The sequence below is a fragment of the Xiphophorus maculatus genome, chromosome 15 (genome assembly GCF_002775205.1).
Source record: "Xiphophorus maculatus strain JP 163 A chromosome 15, X_maculatus-5.0-male, whole genome shotgun sequence".
In the NCBI taxonomy this organism is placed as follows: Eukaryota; Metazoa; Chordata; class Actinopteri; order Cyprinodontiformes; family Poeciliidae; genus Xiphophorus; species Xiphophorus maculatus.
Genome location: NC_036457.1, coordinates 3,107,386 through 3,132,057, shown reverse-complemented (window position 1 = coordinate 3,132,057; position 24,672 = coordinate 3,107,386). Strand labels below are relative to the sequence as shown.

The following is a 24,672-nucleotide window of genomic DNA, read 5'->3' as shown; positions in this document are numbered from 1 at the left end:
GTTTTACACATTAAATCTGAAAAGGAGACAACAGGAGCCTGACCCCTGCTTGATCGATCTTTTCTCATCCCTTTTTAAAATTAAACTGTTCTTCAGTTTATATGTTGTATAAAAACGTTTCTTCGTTGCATTTTATGGTTTATTTATCTTTTGTACATTCTCCAGTCATACAAATTAATCAACAGAATTTTGTTGTCTTCTTTATTAAACATATATGCAAATAAAATAAAAATGGAGAGCTTAATTTCCTCTTGAATTTTATGGACAAAAACAGCATCTAATATAAATCCCGAGGCATTAATACATACCCCTTCACATACAGTATAAACTTTATTCACATTTCACCAGCAGGTGGCATCACACAAACACAATGTAATAATTGAGCTTTATTATTTGGAAACCTGTAATTATTCTAGCAGAAAATAAAAGGACTTTTCTAAAAACCATAACAATCATCAGACCCATATAAGGATCATCAGTAAATGATTGAATAATTCCAAATAAGATCCTGTGCAAACATTAGCTCTCAAAACGTCTCTGCTGTTCTCACACATCTACTTCTCTAAGTTGGTGGTTTCTTTTAAGAAATATGACCACAAAAAAACAAAACTTGAGGGTTAGAGAGCCGTTCTCCTTTTTTGACCAGCTTCAAAATCTCCCGCTGAAGATGGCTGTTATGACTTTTACAGTTCCACATCTCAGTTACTCTGCTGGACGGAGTCATTTATGATACTAAAATACTAATTATATCACATCCATTTCTTCAGTCTCAAATAAAAATGAAAAATTTAAATATTAAACACTGAACCTGCAAAATAAAATTCCTGGTTTTCAGTTGGTAAATTGGAATTTAAAGCAAAAACAAACATCGCAAAGCTCGATTAATAAGTTATAGTAATTAACCATAGCACAGCTAAACAAGTGCAATATACATTATTTTCATTCTCTTATGCAGTTATCTATATTAATTATGAGGCATTTCCCTTTTTTAACAATGCACACCTGTAACAGCAAATCTAACATTTAGCTCCTTCCTGGGACCTCAGACTGTTTGTCTGCCTATTTGATGGAAGCATAGAGGCTGCTGGGATCTACGGCGGGAGAGTTCACCGTGCTGTATGTCACAACTTCACCTTCATCATCACCTTTAGCCTGCAGAAACAGAACAGAAGCAGCAGCTCTGGTCAGACGTTTGCATACACCCATCATATTTATGTTGGCAATGAATTTCTAACCTAAAACAAGATCTACAAAAATAACAGGATAAAGACATTCACACATTCTAAATGTATACGACATTGCATATACTTTTAGGTTAAATGGTCTCTTATGCAAGATGCACGTGGTTAAATATGCATCTTATTGTATATTTGACCAAGTTCTTGGCAGAAATGGAAGCTTTCCTTAAAAAGTTGGTTGGTTTTCTGCTTCAGACTCAACTTTTAAGCTCAGTTCTTAATTTTTAATAGAGATTAACTTGGGAAGGCTTTTCTAGGAGTGTTAAATTGGTCTAATTTAACTATTCCAGTACCAGTTCAGTGGATTTTTTGGACCACTGTAATGTTTGCAATGGAGATCTCAGAGCCTGTAGTTCAGAACGATTTCCCAAATTGTGTAAATCCACTTTTTCCTTCTCAGATTTTCACTGATTTACGAGGATTTTCCTGTTGTTCTGAGTAAAAGTCAATTTGACAAATAAACCTTTTTACGCTGGTTGAGGAACTACTAGGTTTGCTCAAACCTCACAAGTTAGAAACAAGAATAGAGACAGGTTACCCTGCTGCTGTTGGACTTCTTGGTGTAGCTGATGGAGGCGTAGGAGACTCCATTTTCTGGATCAACCTGCAGAGAGTGAGAACCGCTCAGTAGCAAGTGATGCATGCAGACACACTACTTCTCCTATACAGTGTGGCTTATGTCTCAAGATAGTTCTTGTCACGTCTTATTTCACATTTTCCTTTTCCTGTTCTGCAGCAGCTCACAGAAACTTCTGCTTTATTTTTTAAACAATCTTCTTCAACAAGCAGCATTTACTGTACACACATTTTAGTTATCTCTAATAACTAGAGAGGCTGTTATTTACCTGTTGCTGATTTTCAGATGCAGATTGAGTCTCTGCAGGTTTAAGAGTGACAGACTGTAGAAACATAGTCAGATTAATCTGGGTCAGTTTTTCAATATGTTATTTGAAATATTTTACAACCAAAGTGCAACTAAATTCATGCAGATGTCATATATCCTGAGGCAAGATTGCTGCTTTAATTCAATGCACACATTTGGATAAACAAAATAATAATCAGCTTCATACTTGTTCATCTGCTACAAACTTCCTATAATTGTCTCTTCCTTTACATTTTGTAAAGTAAAACACATTTAAAACAAGAAAAAATTTTAAACTCACGTCATTGGAAATTTGTTTAGCTTTGTGGCCTAAAAAATGAAAAAAGATTTCAGATTAGCCTCTTAAGTTTCTTCAGAAGTTAAATTCTGGTCAACTGAATGTCTTGGATTTAAAAAAAATCACCTCTTGCTCTGTTTAACAGGATGAACAGAATTGTTATCAAGGCCACTAGAAGCAGAGGTAGAGTGATGTACAACCACAGAAAAGCTTGAAAGGAAGAATGAAATGTCAATAAAATAAGTATTTAAAAAATCATTCTGAGGTTAATTTGTGATTAAAAGCAACAGTAAATGTGAACAAGTAAAACTTACTTTGTTCCACATCTGGATCACGTGTTGGAGTGTTTGTACTTCTTATGACTGATGTTCCATCTAGTTTAGTTGTAACTTTGGTTTCCTCAGTTGTTTGTATTTTGTCTGGTTTAGTTGTTGCTGCCGATGTGGTTGTTGGTTTGTCTTTCTCTAAAAATGGAGCATAAGTCAACAATACTTCTTAGAAAAAATTGTTTCATGTGATTAATATATTTACAAGAGACTTTTAACTTCATAATTTCTCACCTGATTGACGAGAGCTGAAGGTAAAAAGCTGAACTTTATTTTCTGTCTTTACTTCACACTTGAACGTGTTAAACCTTGACTGGTAAAAGTAATGAGACGTCTGGAAGGCGACAGCAGCAGAGCAGGAAGATGATGATTCTGTTATTTCTTTGTTGTCTTTATCCAAAAGGTTACCATTATACAACCACTTCACTGAGTGTTTACATGGTTCATCTGTCACCACAGAGCAGTTTAATGTTATCTGGTTCTGGTCCTCATGTTCTGTCACTGAGGAGGATTTGAAAGAGAAAAGCAGAGTAACTATGGTTACTTCAGTTTATGAAATTATTATGATTCTGCTGTCAGCAGGTTGTTGTCACTAAAAGCTGAAGATGAAAATATTGTATAATACTCACAGTGAACCAGAGAAAGACGAACCACAGCATCTGAACCAAACTGACCTTCTCCTGGTTTCTTAAACTGTCTGCAGGTGTACCGACCAACATCCTGATCTGTGACTTTCTTTACAACCAGAGAACAGTTTGCAGAAACACTCAGTCTGTCTGATCTGGTAACCTTAACCTTAACCTGCCCAAGAATAACTAACTCTACAGCTTGTCGACCTGCTTTACTGTAGACCCAGGATGTTGTGTCACAGTTACTGTGACCATCGATCACATTTTCACAGGACAAAGTGACGTCATCTCCAGCTCTGACAGCGTAGTAGAGAGACAGATCTCTGCTCAGAGCTCCTGATGACACAAAACCAGAAATATTCACATAAGAAATATAAATAAAGAATAACTGTAGAGACATTTTATATCTTCTAGAACCAGATTATCAACAGGAAGTTAAACTCAGGTTCTTCCTTATGAAACTACCAACATGATGCATCGATGAAACAGTGATGTTAATGTTGAAATGAAGAGAATTTAATAAACAGTAGCTGTTCAGAGTCTCACCTGTAAACTGCAGGATGAAAAACAGAAACATTTTCCTCCACATAGGATCCTCCATGGCTCCTCTCTGCTTCATCGTCTCTCTGCTTCCTGAACCTCAGTGACAACTTGAGCTCTTAAACTTCTATGTTTTTACTTCCTGTAGTTATTCAGGTTTTAACTTCGTCATGAAAGCTGCAAGGCGTCACACCACAGCTGGTGGTGTAATGTAGAAACGTTGGGTCAGTTTCTGTGTCTTCATTTTGAATTCAGAATGAACTGCTGTGTTTAAGACACTGAAATGCTGCAAATTTACAACAAATTTACATGATGAGACTCATCTAATGTAACTTGATCTTATCGTGGATAAATCACAAAAATAAATAATTTAGGAAACATTGATAAAAATCTCCATTTTAAGTTATTAATATTTACAGAAAGGTTTAAGAAAGAGTTAATGAAAAACATTTCTGAACAGAAATTATCCTGAGAAAAACCGAAGTAGCTGGTAGTACCTTGTTAAAACAGGAAGTATTTTCATGAGAATGTGGTTATAGAAGCAGCAGAGGTCTGAACGTGGAAAAATGACTTCACTCTCTGTGGGTAACAGCAGCATCATGCATTCATTTAGTGCATCTAAAGCTGTGACTGGTAATAGATTAATTTTAAGTTAAGTTTAAAACTAAATATGGTTTAAATTTTAAGATTAAAAATTTGATTATTATCACCAAACATTTCAACAAATTATCTGTAAATTAATGATAAGGAGTTCTGCTTAACTCACCAACAGGTTAAGGTGGATCAAATGTCACAACAACTAATAAAGAATCAATTCTACAAATTAAAGACAAGTCCACCTTAAATCAGATCAGTTTATTAACAAAATGTCATTTCAGCTGCTTCACACATAAAGAAAAAATAATCCAAAAATAATCAAAAAAAGTGAGTTTTGAACCTCTGGAACAATTTTATTTATCTACATTTTTCAGCAGAAATGTGCAAACAGAACAAGAAGTAGATAAAAACAACATATATGGTTAACTATGCATGGTAATGGCAGCATCATGCCTCATTTTGAGTAATAAAGGCAAAGCAAATAAATCTAAAACAACCTTTGGATAACATATTACATAATGCACCAAATGCTGATAATTTAAGGCGGATTAAAAGGACAAATGTTTATACTCAAAATTCTGTGGAAATCTATAACGGATCTATAATGATCCCTCATGGAGCTGAAGGAAAACTGTTCTGATCACTGGATGATAAACTGACAGATTAACCTGCTGATGTTGAGCAAAACTAATAAACCTGAAACAAAGCGATGATGTAAATCTGACTCTAGGTGGCAGTAAATATACTATTGTTGAGAATAAATAATTTTGTGTTTTTCTTCTGTCTCTTTTAGCTAGTTGCAAAGCTAAAGCTAAAGCAAATGACATGTTAGGAAACGCCCTAACATTTTATTTCTAGACCAGGGTCATTTCCTTTAAATGACCCTAGGTGTCATTTAAAGGAAATGACATATTTAAAGGAAATGACACACTAGGAAATGCCCTCTTTAGGGCGTAGATCAGATAGAGGCTAACAAAGAGGATGAAAAACTTTGTTTGATGCCATTTTGTTCTGCTAGCCCTTAAAGATAGCATGAGAAATGGACCAGCTGCATTTTGGTATTAATAAATGAAAATCATGAATTCAACTCACTGACTCTTCTTCAACCTCATAGATCAAGAACTCAGCATGGAGAAGGAAAATTCTCCACACTGTTCAGTTACTGCTTTACTCATCAGGATGACATAATTAATTCATGACGCTCTGCAGCACAAACCAGGAAATAATTCATTTTCTGAATTTACCTATTAACAAAATTGATATTTAATCTGAAAAGTAACAATCTGCTCATTAAACTCTTCTTATGCTTATTTTAAGATGTTATTTTAACATTTCAGCAGTTTTTTATTACAACAGATAACATTAAAACAGATAAACCTGCTGATGTTGAGCTTCTGGATCTACTGAGTCTGAGAAAAGCAGGAGGATCAAACTGAAGAAGTTCTGATGTTTTCATAGTTCAGAGCAGCTTCATCTTCATCATAACACACCTGAGAGAAACACAAACAATTTATTAACATCTGACATTTAAAAAAAGAGATCAATATACATATAATTAGTATAAACGTGAGATAAAACATGCCACCAGCCTGCTGTACAGATTAGCACTTAAACCAGAATTAATCTCTTTGAAATTATGGCTAAATCCAGCAGCTGGTGTTTTTATTCAGGTAGTTTTCTGCATGATTAACTTTTCTCAGGAACTAATAAACTACAGCTCTTCACATCGTTCTGGCAGATACATTTACTCAGATCACATTTCCTTTACTCTGATATAAAACAAACTGAAAACAAATGATTGATATTTGTTTTAAAAACTCACAGTGTTTTTATCCAGATGTGTTTTCCTCCCTAAAACAGAAGAGCAAAGTTCAGCTTCTCTAAAGAACCTTCATGTTTATCCAGTTTTCCCAGTGATCTGTTGATACTCTGACCTTTAGTTCTGGCCCAAATGGTGACGATCAGAACAGCTGCTATCAGAGCAGCTAAACCCACAGAACCAGAGAGGAACCTCCACCAGTCTGCTGCAGGTTATGTTCAGAGACAAACCAGAGAAACTGGAACAACAACTTTGATTGGTGGAGCATCAATTAATGTAAAAACAGCAAGAATACAAACTATAATGAACGACCTAAAGCTGCATTATTTAAAGCTTCAAAAATAATAAACTTCATTTGTTGTTTAAAAATGTCACTAAATGGACATTTAAGACTCACTTTTTTCCATATTTTCAGCAAAAGTTGGTTTATTTTTACCTCCGTCTCTAGAGACTGATGTTCCATCTAGTTTAGTTGTAACTATCGTTTCCCCAGTTTCTTGTATTTTGTCTGGTTTAGTTGTTGCTGCCGATGTGGTTGTTGGTTTGTCTTTCTCTAAAAATGGAGCATAAGTCAACAATACTTCTTAGAAAAAATTGTTTTATGTGATTAATATATTTACAAGAGACTTTTAACTTCATAATTTCTCACCTGATGGACGAGAGCTGAAGGTAAAAAGCTGAACTTTATTTTCTATCTTTACTTCACACTTGAACGTGTTAAACCTTAACTGGTAAAAGTAATTAGACGTCTGGAAGGCGACAGCAGCAGAGCAGGAAGACGATGATTCTGTTATTTCTTTGTTGTCTTTACCCAAAAGGTTACCATTATACAACCACTTCACTGAGTGTTTACATGGTTCATCTGTCACCACAGAGCAGGTTAATGTCATCTTGTTCTGGTCCTCATGTTCTGTCACTGAGGAGGATTTGAAAGAGAAAAGCAGAGTAACTATGGTTACTTCAGTTTATGAAACCATTATGATTCTGCTGTCAGCAGGTTGTTGTCACTAAAAGCTGAAGATGAAAATATTGTATAATACTCACAGTGAACGAGAGAAAGACGAACCACAGCATCTGAACCAAACTGACCTTCTCCTGGTTTCTTAAACTGTCTGCAGGTGTACCGACCAACATCCTGATCTGTGACTTTCTTTACAATCAGAGAACAGTTTGCAGAAACACTCAGTCTGTCTGATCTGGTAACCTTAAGCTGCCCATTATTATGTAACTCTACAGCTGGTCGACCTGCTTTACTGTAGATCCAGGATGTTGTGTCACAGTTACTGTGACCATCGATCACATTTTCACAGGACAAAGTGACGTCATCTCCAGCTCTGACAGCGTAGTAGAGAGACAGATCTCTGCTCAGAGCTCCTGATGACACAAAACCAGAAATATTCACATAAGAAATATAAATAAAGAATAACTGTAGAGACATTTTATATCTTCTAGAACCAGATTATCAACAGGAAGTTAAACTCAGGTTCTTCCTTATGAAACTACCAACATGATGCATCGATGAAACAGTGATGTTAATGTTGAAATGAAGAGAATTTAATAAACAGTAGCTGTTCAGAGTCTCACCTGTAAACTGCAGGATGAAAAACAGAAACATTTTCCTCCACATAGGATCCTCCATGGCTCCTCTCTGCTTCATCGTCTCTCTGCTTCCTGAACCTCAGTGACAACTTGAGCTCTTAAACTTCTATGTTTTTACTTCCTGTAGTTATTCAGGGTTTAACTTCGTCATGAAAGCTGCAAGGCGTCACACCACAGCTGGTGGTGTAATGTAGAAACGTTGGGTCAGTTTCTGTGTCTTCATTTTGAATTCAGAATGAACTGCTGTGTTTAAGACACTGAAATGCTGCAAATTTACAACAAATTTACATGATGAGACTCATCTAATGTAACTTGATCTTATCGTGGATAAATCACAAAAATAAATGATTTAGGAAACATTGATAAAAATCTCCATTTTAAGTTATTAATATTTACAGAAAGGTTTAAGAAAGAGTTAATGAAAAACATTTCTGAACAGAAATTATCCTGAGAAAAACCGAAGTAGCTGGTAGTACCTTGTTAAAACAGGAAGTATTTTCATGAGAATGTGGTTATAGAAGCAGCAGAGGTCTGAACGTGGAAAAATGACTTCACTCTCTGTGGGTAACAGCAGCATCATGCATTCATTTAGTGCATCTAAAGCTGTGACTGGTAATAGATTAATTTTAAGTTAAGTTTAAAACTAAATATGGTTTTAATTTTAAGATTAAAAATTTGATTGTTATCACCAAACATTTCAACAAATTACCTGTAAATTAATGATAAGGAGTTCTGCTTAACTCACCAACAGGTTAAGGTGGATCAAATGTCACAACAACTAATAAAGAATCAATTCTACAAATTAAAGACACGTCCACCTTAAATCAGATCAGTTTATTAACAAAATGTCATTTCAGCTGCTTCACACATAAAGAAAAAATAATCCAAAAATAATCAAAAAAAGTGAGTTTTGAACCTCTGGAACAATTTTATTTATCTACATTTAAGGCGGATAATTTAAGGCGGATTAAAAGGACAAATGTTTATACTCAACATTCTGTGGAAATCTATAACGGATCTATAATGATCCCTCATGGAGCTGAAGGAAAACTGTTCTGATCACTGGATGATAAACTGACAGATAAACCTGCTGATGTTGAGCAAAACTAATCAACCTGAAACAAAGCGATGATGTAAATCTGACTCTAGGTGGCAGTAAATATACTATTGTTGAGAATAAATAATTCTGTGTTTTTCTTCTATCTCTTTTAGCTAGTTGCAAAGCTAAAGCTAAAGGAAATGACATGTTAGGGAACGCCCTAACATTTTATTTCCAGACCAGGGTCATTTCCTTTAAATGACCCTAAGGTGTCATTTAAAGGAAATGACACATTTCAAAGAAATGACACATTTAAAGGAAATGACACACTAGGAAATGCCCTCTTTAGGGCGTAGATCAGATAGAGGCTAACAAAGAGGATGAAAAACTTTGTTTGATGCCATTTTGTTCTGCTAGCCCTTAAGGATAACATGAGAAATGGACCAGCTGCATTTTGGTATTAATAAATGAAAATCATGAATTCAACTCACTGACTCTTCTTCAACCTCATATATCAAGAACTCAGCATGGAGAAGGAAAATTCTCCACACTGTTCAGTTACTGCTTTACTCATCAGGATGACATAATTAATTCATGACGCTCTGCAGCACAAACCAGGAAATAATTCATTTTCTGAATGACCTATTAACAAAATTGATATTTAATCTGAAAAGTAACAATCTGCTCATTAAACTCTTCTTATGCTTATTTTAAGATGTTATTTTAATATTTCAGCAGTTTTTTATTACAACAGATAACATTAAAACAGATAAACCTGCTGATGTTGATCTTCTGGATCTACTGAGTCTGAGAAAAGCAGGAGGATCAAACTGAAGAAGTTCTGATGTTTTCATAGTTCAGAGCAGCTTCATCTTCATCATAACACACCTGAGAGAAACACAAACAATTTATTAACATCTGACATTTAAAAAAAGAGATCAATATACATATATTTAGTATAAACGTGAGATAAAACATGCCAACAGCCTGCTGTACAGATTAGCACTTAAACCAGAATTAATCTCTTTGAAATTATGACTAAATCCAGCAGCTGGTGTTTTTATTCAGGTAGTTTTCTGCATGATTAACGTTTCTCAGGAACTAATAAACTACAGCTCTTCACATTGTTCTGGCAGATACATTTACTCAGATCACATTTCCTTTACTCTGATATAAAACAAACTGAAAACAAATGATTGATATTTGTTTTAAAAACTCACAGTGTTTTTATCCAGATGTGTTTTCCTCCCTAAAACAGAAGAGCAAAGTTCAGCTTCTCTAAAGAACCTTCATGTTTATCCAGTTTTCCCAGTGATCTGTTGATACTCTGACCTTTAGTTCTGGCCCAAATGGTGACGATCAGAACAGCTGCTATCAGAGCAGCTAAACCCACAGAACCAGAGAGGAACCTCCACCAGTCTGCTGCAGGTTATGTTCAGAGACAAACCAGAGAAACTGGAACAACAACTTTGATTTGTGGAGCATCAATTGTAGCACTAAATGTCAACAAGTAAAACTTACTTGGTTCTACATCTGGATCACGTGTTGGAGTGTTTGTACTTGTCATTCTTATGGCTGATGTTCCATCAAGTTTAGTTGTAACTCTGGTTTCCTCAGTTGTTTGTATTTTGTCTGGTTTAGTTGTAACTGCCGATGTGGTTGTTGGTTTGTCTTTCTCTACAAATGGAGCATAAGTCAACAATACTTCTTAGAAAAAATTGTTTCATGTGATTAATATATTTACAAGAACTTCATAATTTCTCACCTGATGGACGAGAGCTGAAGGTAAAAAGCTGAACTTTATTTTCTGTCTTTACTTCACACTTGAACATGTTAAACCTTGACTGGTAAAAGTAATTAGACGTCTGGAAGGCGACAGCAGCAGAGCAGGAAGATGATGATTCTGTTATTTCTTTGTTGTCTTTATCCATATAGTAACCCAGATACAACCACTTCACTGAGTGTTTACATGGTTCATCTGTCACCACAGAGCAGGTTAATATTATCTTGTTCTGGTCATCATGTTCTGTCACTGAGGAGGATTTGAAAGAGAAAAGCAGAGTAACTATGGTTACTTCAGTTCATGAAACCATTATGATTCTGCTGTCAGCAGGTTGTTGTCACTAAGAGCTGAAGATGAAAATATTGTATAATACTCACAGTGAACCAGAGAAAGACGAACCACAGCATCTGAACCAACCTGACCTTCTCCTGGTTTCTCATGCTGTCTGCAGGTGTACCGACCAACATCCTGATCTGTGACTTTCTTTACAACCAGAGAACAGTTTGCAGAAACACTCAGTCTGTCTGATCTGGTAACCTTAACATTAACCTGCCCAAGAATAACTAACTCTACAGCTTGTCGACCTGCTTTACTGTAGACCCAGGATGTTGGGTCACAGTTACTGTGACCATCGATCACATTTTCACAGGACAAAGTGACGTCATCTCCAGCTCTGACAGCGTAGTAGAGAGACAGATCTCTGCTCAGAGCTCCTGATGACACAAAACCAGAAATATTCACATAAGAAATATAAATAAAGAATAACTGTAGAGACATTTTATATCTTCTAGAACCAGATTATCAACAGGAAGTTAAACTCAGGTTCTTCCTTATGAAACTACCAACATGATGCATCGATGAAACAGTGATGTTAATGTTGAAATGAAGAGAATTTAATAAACAGTAGCTGTTCAGAGTCTCACCTGTAAACTGCAGGATGAAAAACAGAAACATTTTCCTCCACATAGGATCCACCATGGCTCCTCTCTGCTTCATCGTCTCTCTGCTTCCTGAACCTCAGTGACAACTTGAGCTCTTAAACCTTCGTCATTCTACTTCCTGTACTTATTTTTTAACTTCTTCAGTCGAGCTGTGAAGATTCACACCACAGATTGTGGTTTTAAGCAGAAAGGTTTGGTCATTGTTTGCCATCTTCCTTTTTAAGCCAGAATGATCTGATGTGTTCAACACTAAACTGTTTAATCTTGTTTTTTTAAAATCGACACACACATTATCTACTTTAATCCTGCATCAGATTTGATCAAAATTTTGTGTACTAATTTTGAATTAATACTTAAAATAAAGTGTCTTATTATAACAGTTATGGTATATTCATTAAAAAGCTTGCATGTTGTGTGTTTATTTAAAATGGGATGTCTAATATTTTATGTTAATATACACCACAGTTGATTTGTAGCAATGATAAAAAATCTTGCAGAAGGTAACCAAAGTGGGCAGCGCCCCCTTGTGTTCAATATGAATACTTTTGAAACAGAAACAAAACTTTGAGCAGTTTTACAGCAACTGAGAAAATACAGAAAAAACATTTAAATAAAATAAAAAATAACTTCAAAATGATAGAAAATACACCTTAAAAATAAATGAATAGAACTGATGTTAATAAATCAAGCAAGGATGTAGTACATTTAAACTGACAGTAGGTGACAGTAGTGACGCTGTTTTTTTGTGTTTTTTTTTTTTAAAAATGTGCAAACAGAAAAAAATATTGATTATCACAGGACAGCATAGATTTTTAAACAGGTAATGATGTATTTTCCCTCATTGCAGTTTCATAATGCAGTGAGGAAACATTGTTACCTCAAGTTGTTATCAAGTCACTAATAAATGATTTAAAACAGAAAAGAAAATCTCTAGAAAATGAATTTAAAAAGCAAAAGTAACACAATAAATTACAGTAAAGAGAATCAAATAACCAAATAAATCTGTCTGGCTCAGCAAAAACTGAGCCAAACTATTTGAAAACGAGACAAATAACACAAGGAAAAAATGAATTATTAAATAGATTTAAAAGAGAGTTGAATGAATAACAAAAACTTTTCAACTTGTGCACAACGTGAAGTCATATTCAATAATCCGACAGACTTTCAATTCCTAAACATTTCTCATTTTGTTATTCTTTTACTAAAGATTAAAATATATTGTGTGATCTTTGTCTTACAGCGCCCTCTTCTGGTCTCAAAGAGAAAAACAACAATTATCAAAGTAAAATTTTAAATTTATGTAAAAATGTATGACCAAAATTATTTGAATTTAATATGGTATTATGTGTAATCTGAATTCTTACTTGTTTGAATTAACCATAACTGTCACCAACAGTAGAGTCACAAAATGTCTCAGTGTTTTGGTTTGTTGATGGCAGCGAAGAGTTTATTGGGATCATCTCAGGATGAAAAGTTCACTGTGCTGTAGTCCACTGTGCCATCATCATCATCTTCATGATCAATGACCTGAGAATCAACATAAAAGCATAAAATTCATCAATGATGATAAAATGAAATGAGATGCTGCTATAAATAAACACAGAAAATGTCTTAATACTGATGTAGTGATAGTAGTTCAGTAAAAACATAAATTAAGTGAAATTATTTCAGTCTTTTCTCAGAGTTGTGAACATATTATCAAACGAAACAAATGTAAAAGTATATATTTTTATCTTTCATCTGGATTTTTGGTCGCTGAAACCGCTCAGAGTTCTTACTTTGTTGTTTCTGTTGGTCTTCTTGGTGTAGCTGATGGAGGCGTAGGTGACACCACCTTCAGGATCATCCTTTGCAGTGAGGACAGCACAATAAGAGTTAGCTAACGCTAGAAATGCTGGCGAAACAGAAAACAGAGCTGAGAGTTTAAACTCACCAAGTTGTGACTGGATCCTCCTGCAGCCTGAGACCCTGCAGGGACCAACTTCTGAAATAAAGAAGATGACGTGAAAGACACAACAATAATTTAGGTTTAGTTAAAAACTCTAGCTCTTTAATCTGTAGGGTTAAATCTGATTATCATTAGCTTTTAACTGTGTGATAGAAGTGATGAAATCTTCAACCAAAGAAAGAAAGAGGTGTATCTAGATCATGTTTTTAATTATAGAACATTTATCTTTAGAAGGACTTTTAAAAACTCACTGTGTTTTTATTCATTTGTGTTTTGTTTCCTGGAAAAGGGAAAAAAATGCTGTTTAAAAACAATATTTATAGTTGGATTGAAAGATGGAAAGTTTTATCTTTAAAATGTTCTAACCTTCAATCTTTCTCCATCTGATTGCTGCAGCAATAATTATTATCAGCAGAACTGAACCAACAGCTGCAGCAACGTATTTCCATAAGTCTGCAGAACCAGAAAACAATGAAGATGAAGATTGTAACATTGAGATGGCAGCGCTCTCATCATGAGAAATAATAACAGAAGAGTCTGATGGTTGATCCTTATGGACATTGTATGTGTATAATCTTGGCATAACTTGAAAAACTAAAAAGACTGATTGACCTCCAATCAAGAAGAGCTTAGAAAATGAAGAGGATTTATAGAAATCATTTTAGTTGTTGGGTGAAGGGATGCAGAGTTACTCAAATAAAAGCAACTGATGAAATCTAGTAGAGATAACAGCAGAAAAACAACTTGAAAAAGAAACTCGAAACAAAAACTTACCGTATTTTCCGCACTATAAGGCGCACCTAAAAACCTTCAATTTTCTCAAAAGCCGAGAGTGTGCCTTATAATCCGGTGCCCCTTATATATGGACCAATATTGAGCCACAACAGGTCTCGCAACTACAGTAAGCTTCCGCCGACTTCATTTTCCCCCATAGAAGAAGAAACGGGGAAAAGCAGACACCGACTTCATTTTCCCCCGTAGAAGAAGAAGCGCGCGGTGCACGCTGGGTTTTGTGTAAAGACCCCAAAATGGCTCCTATTAAGAGACACGCTTACGACGCAGAGTTTAAGCTCAAGGCGATCAGTCACGCAGTAGAACACGGGAACAGAGCAGCAGCCAGAGAATTTAACATTAACGAATCAATGGTGCGGAAGTGGATATATATGGTGATTGCACTAACGTTTGATTTATTGTAACAGTATCAGACAGTTTTTTACGTGTTTATTGAATCGAGGAAAAGTTCCCCTCCACTATATGTTATACCTTGCTGTTGTTAAAAGATAAACTGTGTCACAAAAATACCACGTCACTGACTTTACCTCGGGGAAAATAATAAAACAGCTGTTTATTCATTTTGGAAATGAACGGAGTTTTCAGAACGCTGGTTTGTAATCTATTAATAAAGTTTGACTGACCTATCTGACTGTTTTGTTGACATTCCCTTTATCGCAGCTCCATCTAATGGATGCATAACGTAACCCCAGCCTCTATTGTAGCGTCTATTCTATGCGCCTTATATATAAAAAAAGTTTTAAAATAGGCCATTCATTGAAGGTGCGCCTTATAATGTGGTGCGCCTTATAGTGCGGAAAATACGGTACAAAAATATTTACTGAGATAAATTTATGTAAAAATATATGGAATGCCAGACAGACCAGACACCTATATGTTCAAAAGTCAAATTTAAAGTGGATTTCTCTGACAAATACAAGTTTTTCCTTACAAAACTTAAACCTTAAAGTGCAATAAATATATTAAGTCAGTTAAGCTTAAAAATGTAATTAATGTGTGACAATATGTAGCCAAGAGTATGTGCAAAAGGGATATACAGTATATATACTGTATATATATACAGTATACTGTAGTTATATAATGAAAACATTGATCACAATCAGAATCAGTCACCAGAAACATGGAACCTCTGAATCTTCTCTCTTCTTTAGATTAAAACATGTTTTATAGTTCAGAATGCTGACGTAGTGAATCTGCAGCTCTTCAGTTGTTTAGAGCAGCGGTCCCCAACCTTTTTAGTCACGCGGACCGGTCATCCCTTCGCAATTTTGCTGGGGACTGGGGCGGTGTTGTGCGAGCAGTACTCCGATGTTGTTTTGTTAGTCATTCTGCTGCAAGTTGGCTCAATTTTGATGCACAAAACATACGTCTAAACCAGTTGTTGGGGACCACTGGTTTAGAGTTTATAAAATTATTTTTTATGTTTTATGGTAAAGTACAAACAACAAACAGGAAATGTTCTTAATGCTTTCTTTCTCTCACAAAACCAAATCACTGGTTTTGTTTTTTAAATACATTTTCAATAGATTTAATAAATGCCATAAATCTACTGACAGAATTATAATAATATACCAGAGACAAAAATCACAGAAATAAATTAATACTTTTCAGAAACATTGAATTTAAACATTTCTATCGTCATTACCTTCAGAGTTTGATGAATAACTTCCTGTTGTGGGTTGGATTGTCTCTTTAGCTTTTGTTGGTTTCATTCTAGTCAAAGTCGTCGTTACTTTGGTTGGTCGTGTCGTACCTGGAAAATAAGTAAAAATAAATATTTTAAAGAAAACATCACACAACCCAAATATCTTCAAGTTAGATTTAATTCTCAACTATTGTCACAGTTTCATCCTGTCAAAGAATATTATGTTTCTATGAGTGATTTCTAAATTAACAAACCGTCATATTTAAATTGTAATATTTCAGAAGCATCATTTTATCAACAGACAGGAAGTACTTATTAACAGTTCATATTCTCACCTGGTTTTTCTCTCGGAGGTGAAATCCTGAAGGTAAACTCCTTGATGTTTCCTTCAGGTTTAACTTGACATCTGAATAACTCAGAACGTTTTGATGTGGAAACATGAGGAGAAGTTGTGAAGCTAACAGTGGCTGAACAGGCAGACTGAGGCGGAGTTATGGTTCTGATATTTTCATCATCTTTCTTATCATACAGCCACTTCACTGAGTGAGAACATCCACCAAGTTTCAACACAGAGCAGATCAGGATGGTTTCATCACTGATCTTCTGTTCAGTCACTGAGGAAGGTGAAGACATTGTTACAGTAACAACATTAATGCTAACTTCATCACTTCTGTTGTATTCATTGTATTGTATCATTTTCTACTGTAGCAAAATATTTTGAAGTGAAAACATAATAATATAAATACTCACTTTTAACAACAGACAGATCAACCACCCATTCTGCTACGTTGTGTCCTGATGAGTCAAACTGTCTGCAGGCATAAAGACCAACATCCTCCACTGAGATCTTCTTTATAACCAGAGAACAGTTTGCTGTAACACTCAGTCTGTCTGATTTAATTCTGGAATCTTTATGAATCTTTCCATCTTCATACAGTGTTACTGTTGTATTTCCTTGACCACTGAATATCCAGGTAGTTTTATTACAGGATTGCACCTGGTTTCTAAAACATTGAGCAGGCAGAGTGACTTCATCTCCATCTCTGACAACAAAGTGAGATCTTTGTTCAGCTGCTGCTGCTGAGGAGATGAGAGAAAGTAAATCAGGAATATGCAGCTTTGTGTCACAATAATCAACATAAATGATTCATTTTCATCTTGAGATCATTTAAACAGATTTGAACATTTTCATTAAATCAGTTTAAAGATGATCCAACACAATCAGTAGATTTACTATAGCTGTATTCATACCTGTAACATTTAGAATCAATAAGAAAAACATTTTAATCCATCTGAATTTAGCCATCAATAGTCTCTTTTTCTCAGTATTTATCTCTGGTAGAGATGGAGACTCTTATTACTGACCCACATGATGTCACTTCCTCATATTGACTGATATTTATGGACTTCTTTAAAACTTAATCTGGTTTAGATGTGGTACAAATGCAGTCAGAGGCCAAAGCAAAATCATTTATAGACTTTAAAACTGAACTGATTATAGAGAAAGGTCAGAAGGTTAAAGGATTAAAGAAAAATAAAGTTGCCCCTCCTTTTTAACAGGAAAATAATAGACCAGTAAATGTTAAGAGACAAAAGCAGCAGGTGAGATCATTAAGGTTTCTGAAGATGAGGTGCTAAAAAGAGGAAGATGATGAATGTGTGAAAGTTACAGTTCAGATATGTGACAAGGTTAAGATGTGTTGCTGATCTCAGAGTTTTTACTTCCTCAAGGTTCCACTGAAAAGTTTGTTTCTGTGAACTAAAGAGGAAGTTTTCTTAGACTGTGGCTAAAGAGCTAAGAAGGTTTTAACTGTTAAAAAAGTGGTTAAAACTCTGATGAGAACATCAGAGTTATTAGAGTCATATAACAAAAAATGAAACAAACTAAAACAAGATGTTTCTCAAAATGGTTAAAACTAGCCGACCAGATTTTACCAATAGATATTATCTAATTGGGCTGCACAGTGGCGCAGTTGGTAGCTACTAACAGCAAGAAGGTCCTGGGTTCGATTCCCGGCCCGGGGTCTTTCTGCATGGAGTTTGCATGTTCTCCCTGTGCATGCGTGGGTTCTCTCTGGGTACTCCGGCTTCCTCCCACAGTCCAAAAACGGGACTGTTAGGTCAATTGGTCTATCTAAATTCTCCCTAGGTGTGAGAGTGTGTGTGCATGGTTGTTTGTCCTGTATGTCTCTGTGTTGCCCTGCGACAGACTGGCGACCTGTCCAGGGTGACCCCGCCTCTCGCCCGGAATGTAGCTGGAGAGGCACCAGCACCTCCTGACCCCTCTAAGGGACAAGGTGTTAGAAAATGGATGGATGGATATTATCTAATGTCTCCACTAATAACAAGCCACTCAATATTCATATCTGACAGATGATGTTAATAACTGACTGAACCTGCTGCAGGCAGAGAGACCAGCTGTGGGTCTGTTAGCACATCAGAGAAGGAAGAATGAAGTCACACATTTAAACCATTTTATTATTTTTAATTTGGCTCTCTGAGCATGGAAACCGCTGCAGAAATAGTATTTAAATTCCATGGGATGATTTGATCAGCTGAAATGTTTAAACGGATTTATAATTTATATAAAAATACAATGACTTCAGTGCATTGAAAGATGCTGCATTTAAAAATATAGTTTTAATGGGTGTTCAGTGAACGTCTGAAACTTGTCAGCATGAGATTATGTAAATAAACCTTAAATCTGAACACAGTGAATAAAGCAGATCTATGATCTGTAGCTCTATAGAAATGTTTAGTGTCTTCCTACCTGTGAGCTGCAGGATGATGAAGAAAAAGCCTTGAATCCAGGGGAGTTGAGCCATTGTGTGTCTGTTGCTCTCACAGTCAGGACTGACTGACTGCCTCCTGAACACGGATAAAGATTCTACTTCCTGATTCTCACCACTTCCTCATTCTGACTGATGGAGGCTCATCGCTTTATTTGGTCAAATCATCTGGTCCATCATAGTTAGCATATTATTTTACTTTTAAAATAGATATGCTGGTTTCCAGTTTGGGGGCTGCACAGTGGCGCAGTTGGTAGCACTGTTGCCTTGCAGCAAGAAGGTCCTGGGTTCGATTCCCGGCCCGGGGTCTGTCTGCATGGAGTTTGCATGTTCTCCCTGTGCATGGCGGGTTCTCTCCGGGTTCTCCGGCTTCCTCCCACAGTCCAAAAACATTACTGTTAGGTCAATTGGTCTCTCTAAATTTTCCCTAGGTGTGAGTGTGTGTGTGCATGGTTGTTTGTCCTGTATGTCTCTGTGTTGCCCTGCGACAGACTGGCGACCTGTCCAGGTGAACCCTGCCTCTCACCTAGAACGTAGCTGGAGAGGCACCAACACCCCTCCTGATCGCTCTAAGGGACGAGGGCGTACAGAAAATGGGTTTCCAGTTTGATCTCTGAATAGTTTTTCTGTGAAATGATGAGGAAGTGTTTGTTGTAGTGAAAAGCAGTAGCAGCAGAGCTCTGAGTTTTGAACCCACAATAACCACATAAATACACGTGGTTAGAACGTTGATGGGAACATTTTATTAAACCATCAACTCAGTTTATTTTAAACCTGCAGCTACAGAGCAACACATTTACAGAGTCATATTTTACTGTTTATGGGCATTACACTTCCTGGACACCTAACTGGTAAAATGGTGATTATCTTTAAGGATATGGAAAAACCTGCATACAAATTAATCATTTAAGGCAATAAACTAAAAAAGTACAGTTGTCAGAAAAGACATTTTCAGTTAGGATAAAATCAGAAACTTTGAATCCTCATTTGAGCTGCAGCTCAGTAAAACACAAAAATGACAGCCAAACCCATCTGATCTCTGATTGGATGTCTTAAATTATGATTGACATTGACATAAATGATTGCCATTTTGAGGAGATTTAAGTAATCGAAATTGCTAAAATCAGTTTAAAGATTATCAAACACAATCAAAGGAAGAACTATAACTTCATCCTTACCTGTAACTGTTCAATAATAAAACATTTCAATCCAGCTCATTTCTGACCAGCAGCAGGCGAGGCGGTGAAGAGTCTAATCCAAGGACACAACGGGAGTCGAACTCAGAGGGGATCCCACTGGGAAACTGTTGGAAGAACTCATCATTTGTTTAAAGGGAAAATATTGATTAATAAATGTTCAGAGTGAACAGCATCATTTGCCCTGTGTCCTTTAAAGCGCAAAGTGTGAGATCAGTATGTTTTCTGACAGTGAGGTGTTAACCAGAGAAAGATGACGAATGTGTGAAAATTACATTTAGATATGTGTGAACGCCCCGGTCAGTTTCTCACCTCACTGATGAAGTTAAGATGTGTAGCTGACCTCAGACCCTTTATTGGTTCATGGTACCACTGGACGGTTTATTTCTGAGAAGAAAAGAGGAAGTTTTCTGAGAGAATGTGGCTAAAGAGCTCTGAAGGTTTTAACTGTTAAAAATGAGATGGTTAAAACACTGATGAGCACATGGAAACCATTTTGTTTCCTGTAAACTGAAATATGGTTAAAGAAGCTGCATTTAAGAAAGAACTGAATAAAACTATGTACTCATACATGTCTGTTTATCACATGGTGCCCAAAGTGGGTCCTGGAGGCCCGGCATCCTGCATGTTTTAGTTCTCTCTCTGCTGGTAATAACAACCTTTTCAGCATGTTAATGTTCTTCTTATAGCTTCTAATGAGCCATCATTTGATCCAGGTGAGTTAAACCAGGGAGAAAACTAAAACATGCAGGATGCCGGGCCTCCAGGACCCACTTTGGGCCCCACTGGTTTATGACATGACACACAATGCAAGATGACTAAAAAAAGAAAGAAAAATCAAGATGTGAATATTTTCAGATTACATTAATGTTGTAAATAGATGCATTTTCTCTTTTGTTAGGGTCTATTAGAGACTCTGATATTTAAGCTGAAGAATCCAGGAGATCTGATTGGAGTCAGTGATGAAAAGTCCAGTTTTATGGATCCATCACATTTACCATTTTCTTTTACTTTTTAAGATATGCTGATTTCCAGTTTGATCTCTGACATGTTTTTCTGTTAGATGATGAGGAAGTGAACAGCAGCAGCAGCAGAGCTCTGAGGTTTTAACCCACAATAACCACATAAATACACGTTATTAGAACGTTGATGGGAACATTTTATTCACTAATCAACTCAGTTTATTTTAAACCTGCAGCTACAGAGCAACACATTTACAGAATCATATTTTACCTGAAACTCAGTAGAACCAGGTCTGACAGCCAAACCCTTCTGTTCTCTGATTGGATAGTTGAATTTGTGATTGACATGACATTGACCAATCAGCTGAGATTGGTCAATGTTTTGGACCTGGAGCTTTAAAATTCATGTAAGTTAATTATCTCAATGCAAAGTTTTACTAACAACTTTTTGATTTGTAAACAGAGATTAAGATTAAATGTGGAACTGGTGTAATTATTTTATTATTTTCTATTTTAGCTCTTATTTAAATTTAAATTAACATTAGATGCACAAACTGTCTTGTTCTGTGTTTTCTGTGTGTTAATTTCGAGTTTTCAGTGTCTCTGTGTCTCCGTGTTGTCCTGTTCTCCCCTTGATTAGTTCCCAGGTGTTTCTTGTTCCCTGATTGCCCCCAGTGTATTTAGTGTCACTTGTGTGTCTGTTCTTTGTCGGGTCCTCATCTAATGTGCGTGCTGTCATTCGTGTTGTCCATTCGTGTTAACGGTTGGTACCGGCGTCGAGCCCTGGCTTCTGCTCGGCCGTGATGCCCGTTGATTGGACTGTGTTGTCTTTATTAAGATCAATCATTCATCTTACCTGGGTCTGCTGCGTCTGCCTCACCACCTCAACACCACCAACTCATGACAGAAGGACCCGACCAGAACGACGTGAGGAAGCAGCTTCATGGCTCAGGCGTACCAGGAGGTATGGTTCCACCAGCAGTTGGAGTTGGCTCAGAGGGATCTCTACAGGGATGTAGAGATCCTGCCATCTCCGCTGCTGCTGGAGGAAATGGGGCTGGATTCGGACTATGATCTATGGAGGAACCAATGTCATACCCCACCAGTCACCACTCCAGAGCCCCCCGAATTTGGTCCCTGCCGTTACTTCGCCCGGGAAGACAGCGACGTGAGCCACCGGTGGAGCCGGCCCCTCGTCGTTTTCCGGAGCCACCACCTCCGCTGGCTGCCCGAAGACAGCCACGTGAGCCGCCGGCGGACCCGGCCCCTCGTCGCTTCTGGAACCGCCATCTCCGCTGCCGGCTCCTAGGCTTCGCTCCGGCATTCCTCCGCCACTGGTCCCAAGGGTTCACTGTGGCTCACCTCTGCTCCCGGCCCAGAGGCTTCGCTGCGGCTCACCTCCGCTCCAGGCCCAGAGGCTTCGCTCCGGCTCACCTCCGCTGCCGGCTCCGAGGCTCCTCTCTGGACTTCCTCCGCTGCCAGCTCCAAGGGTCAGCTCCGGACCACTTCCGCCTCTCAGCGTTCCTCCCGAGACCGAGACTCTCAGCGTTCCTCCCGAGACCGAGACTCTCAGCGTTCCTCCCGAGACCGAGACTCTCAGCGTTCCTCCCGAGACCGAGACTCTCAGCGGTCCTCCCGAGACCGAGACTCTCAGCGTTCCTCCCGAGACCCCGACTCTCAGCGTTCCTCCCGAGACCCCGACTCTCTGCTTTCCTCCCGAGACCCCGACTCTCTGCGTTCCTCCCGACCCTCTGCGCTCCTTGCCGCCTCTGGGCGGCCCCCGGACCCGTCGTCGCCGTCGCCGCCTCTGGGCGGCCCCTGGGACTCCTCGTCGTCGCCTCCAGCACCGCGGACGGCCACCGGACCACCTCCGTGGTTCCCACCTCCAGCGCCGGGGTCGGCCGCTGGACCGCTTCCGTGGTTCCCGCCTCCAGTGCCACTGACGGCCGCCGGACCACCTCCTTGGTTCCCGCCTCCTTTGCCTCCGCCCACCCTGTGGGTAGTTTTTTGTTTGTTTTTGGACTCTTGGCCCTTCCTGTGCCTTCGCCCTCTCTGTTGGGTAGTTTATTGTTGTTGTTTTGGACTCTGGCCCCCCGTCCAGCGCCCCTCCCACTACCCTTGTTGTGTTTTTTTTGTTTGTTTGTTTTTTGGGCATCTGGTATCCACCCTTGAGGAGGGGGTACTGTCGTGTTCTGTGTTTTCTGTGTGTTAATTTCGAGTTTTCAGTGTCTCTGTGTCTCCGTGTTGTCCTGTTCTCCCCTTGACTAGTTTCCCAGGTGTTTCTTGTTCCCTGATTACCCCCAGTGTATTTAGTGTCACCTGTGTGTCTGCTCTTTGTCAGGTCCTTGTCTAATGTGCGTGATGTCATTCGTGTTGTCCATTCGTGTTAACGGTTGCTACCGGCGTCAAGCCCTGGCTTCTGCTTGGCCATGCTGCCCGTTGATTGGACTGTGTTGTCTTTATTAAAATTAATCATTCATCTTACCTGGGTCTGCTGCGTCTGCCTCACCACCTCAACACCACCAACTCATGACACAAACATGAAAATTTCAGACATTTTTGTTTAAAAGATAGAAACATTTATCCATAACTACAAATTCTGATTTATTAGCACAACATTTATATAGAATGGATTTTTTACATACACGTATTTCCATTTACATAGGTACAAAACAGGAATTGACATTTTATCCCAAAAGATTACAAATGTAACTAGAAAATTTCGGAAGAAATTTAGCCGGGGCCTGCCGAGGCGCGCCCGTGGGGTTTGGGCACGGCGTCGTCGCTACAAATTGGCGTCGACGCTAAAGAACGCCGCGACGTAATCAGTGGCACGCGGAGAACCGCAAGAACGTTAAGCGAGGCGGACGTGCACCATTCGGTACGATTTAAAATGTTGTCAAGGCTTTTATTTTGGAAGTTTTGTTAAACTTCATTTCAAAGGGACAAACTAATCCCATGCGTAATAGTCCTTGGGTGAAAATAGTTATATAATGCTCAAAACACAAGTAGCTGATGTAAAAATATTCAAGGCTTTTATTTTGAAATTTTCAGTATGCTTCATTTTAAAGTTCCGAACTAATACCACGTGTAAGAGTGCTTTGGATGAAAAAGTCAAATAAAGCCAAAAAGAGCAATTACGTCATGTAAAAATATTCAAGGCTTTTATTTTGAAATTGATGAAAAAGTCAAATAAAGCCAAAAAGAGCAATTACATGATGTAAAAATATTCAAGGCTTTTATTTTTGGAAGTTTTGTTAAACTTCATTTCAAAGGGCCAAACTAATCCCATGTGTAATAGTCCTTGGGTTAAAATAGTTATATAATGCTCAAAACACAAGTAGCTGATGTAAAAATATTAAAGGCTTTTATTTTGAAATTTGCAGTATGCTTTATTTTAAAGTTCTGAACTAATACCACGTGTAAGAGTGCTTTGGATGAAAAAGTCAAATAAAGCCAAAAAGAGCAATTACGTCATGTAAAAATATGCAAGGCTTTTATTTTGAAATTTTCAGTATGCTTCATTACGTCATGTAAAAATATTCAAGGCTTTTATTTTGAAATTGATGAAAAAGTCAAATAAAGCCAAAAAGAGCAATTACATGATGTAAAAATATTCAAGGCTTTTATTTTGAAATTATTATTATGCTCCATTTTAAAGTTCCAAAC

General features: G+C 37.5%; 3 protein-coding genes across 6 annotated transcripts; all 3 read right to left on the bottom strand.

Annotated features, from left to right (window-relative positions):
- Nucleotides 1–188: 188 nt before the first annotated feature.
- Nucleotides 189–4,233, bottom strand: LOC111611360. The gene is made up of 9 exons (XM_023347521.1): nucleotides 3,900–4,233; nucleotides 3,354–3,689; nucleotides 2,959–3,225; nucleotides 2,713–2,862; nucleotides 2,525–2,608; nucleotides 2,402–2,430; nucleotides 2,084–2,137; nucleotides 1,777–1,842; nucleotides 189–1,152 (listed from the first exon to the last, which is right to left on the bottom strand). Exons 1-9 carry the CDS (start codon nucleotides 3,970–3,972, stop codon nucleotides 1,060–1,062), a joined length of 1,152 nt encoding a protein of 383 aa, XP_023203289.1. The 5' UTR covers nucleotides 3,973–4,233; the 3' UTR covers nucleotides 189–1,059.
- A 646-nt stretch (nucleotides 4,234–4,879) lies between these two features.
- On the bottom strand, nucleotides 4,880–7,985 carry LOC111611338. Its single transcript, XM_023347302.1, has 7 exons — nucleotides 7,894–7,985; nucleotides 7,354–7,683; nucleotides 6,959–7,225; nucleotides 6,746–6,862; nucleotides 6,425–6,514; nucleotides 6,313–6,341; nucleotides 4,880–5,980 (listed from the first exon to the last, which is right to left on the bottom strand). The coding sequence occupies exons 1-7, from the start codon at nucleotides 7,964–7,966 to the stop codon at nucleotides 5,918–5,920; spliced, it is 969 nt and encodes a 322-aa protein (XP_023203070.1). The 5' UTR covers nucleotides 7,967–7,985; the 3' UTR covers nucleotides 4,880–5,917.
- A 573-nt stretch (nucleotides 7,986–8,558) lies between these two features.
- On the bottom strand, nucleotides 8,559–18,901 carry LOC111611337. Of its 4 annotated transcripts, XM_023347301.1 has the most exons (15): nucleotides 18,827–18,901; nucleotides 16,807–17,136; nucleotides 16,392–16,670; nucleotides 16,057–16,164; nucleotides 13,986–14,072; nucleotides 13,871–13,899; nucleotides 13,605–13,655; nucleotides 13,450–13,518; nucleotides 11,654–13,198; nucleotides 11,108–11,443; nucleotides 10,713–10,979; nucleotides 10,469–10,624; nucleotides 10,280–10,369; nucleotides 10,168–10,196; nucleotides 8,559–9,835 (listed from the first exon to the last, which is right to left on the bottom strand). In XM_023347301.1, exons 9-15 carry the CDS (start codon nucleotides 11,724–11,726, stop codon nucleotides 9,773–9,775), a joined length of 1,014 nt encoding a protein of 337 aa, XP_023203069.1. In that variant the 5' UTR covers nucleotides 11,727–13,198; nucleotides 13,450–13,518; nucleotides 13,605–13,655; nucleotides 13,871–13,899; nucleotides 13,986–14,072; nucleotides 16,057–16,164; nucleotides 16,392–16,670; nucleotides 16,807–17,136; nucleotides 18,827–18,901; the 3' UTR covers nucleotides 8,559–9,772. The 4 variants fall into 4 exon arrangements, 3 of the variants coding, with proteins under 3 accessions (XP_023203069.1, XP_023203067.1, XP_023203068.1); XR_002753998.1 differs by lacking the exons at nucleotides 8,559–9,835; nucleotides 10,168–10,196; nucleotides 10,280–10,369; ... (1 more) ...; nucleotides 10,713–10,979; nucleotides 11,108–11,443 and having other exon boundaries at nucleotides 11,723–11,820; nucleotides 13,036–13,198; nucleotides 18,827–18,895; XM_023347299.1 differs by lacking the exons at nucleotides 8,559–9,835; nucleotides 10,168–10,196; nucleotides 10,280–10,369; ... (1 more) ...; nucleotides 10,713–10,979; nucleotides 11,108–11,443 and having other exon boundaries at nucleotides 11,723–13,198; nucleotides 18,827–18,895.
- Between the last annotated feature and the right edge of the window lie 5,771 nt (nucleotides 18,902–24,672).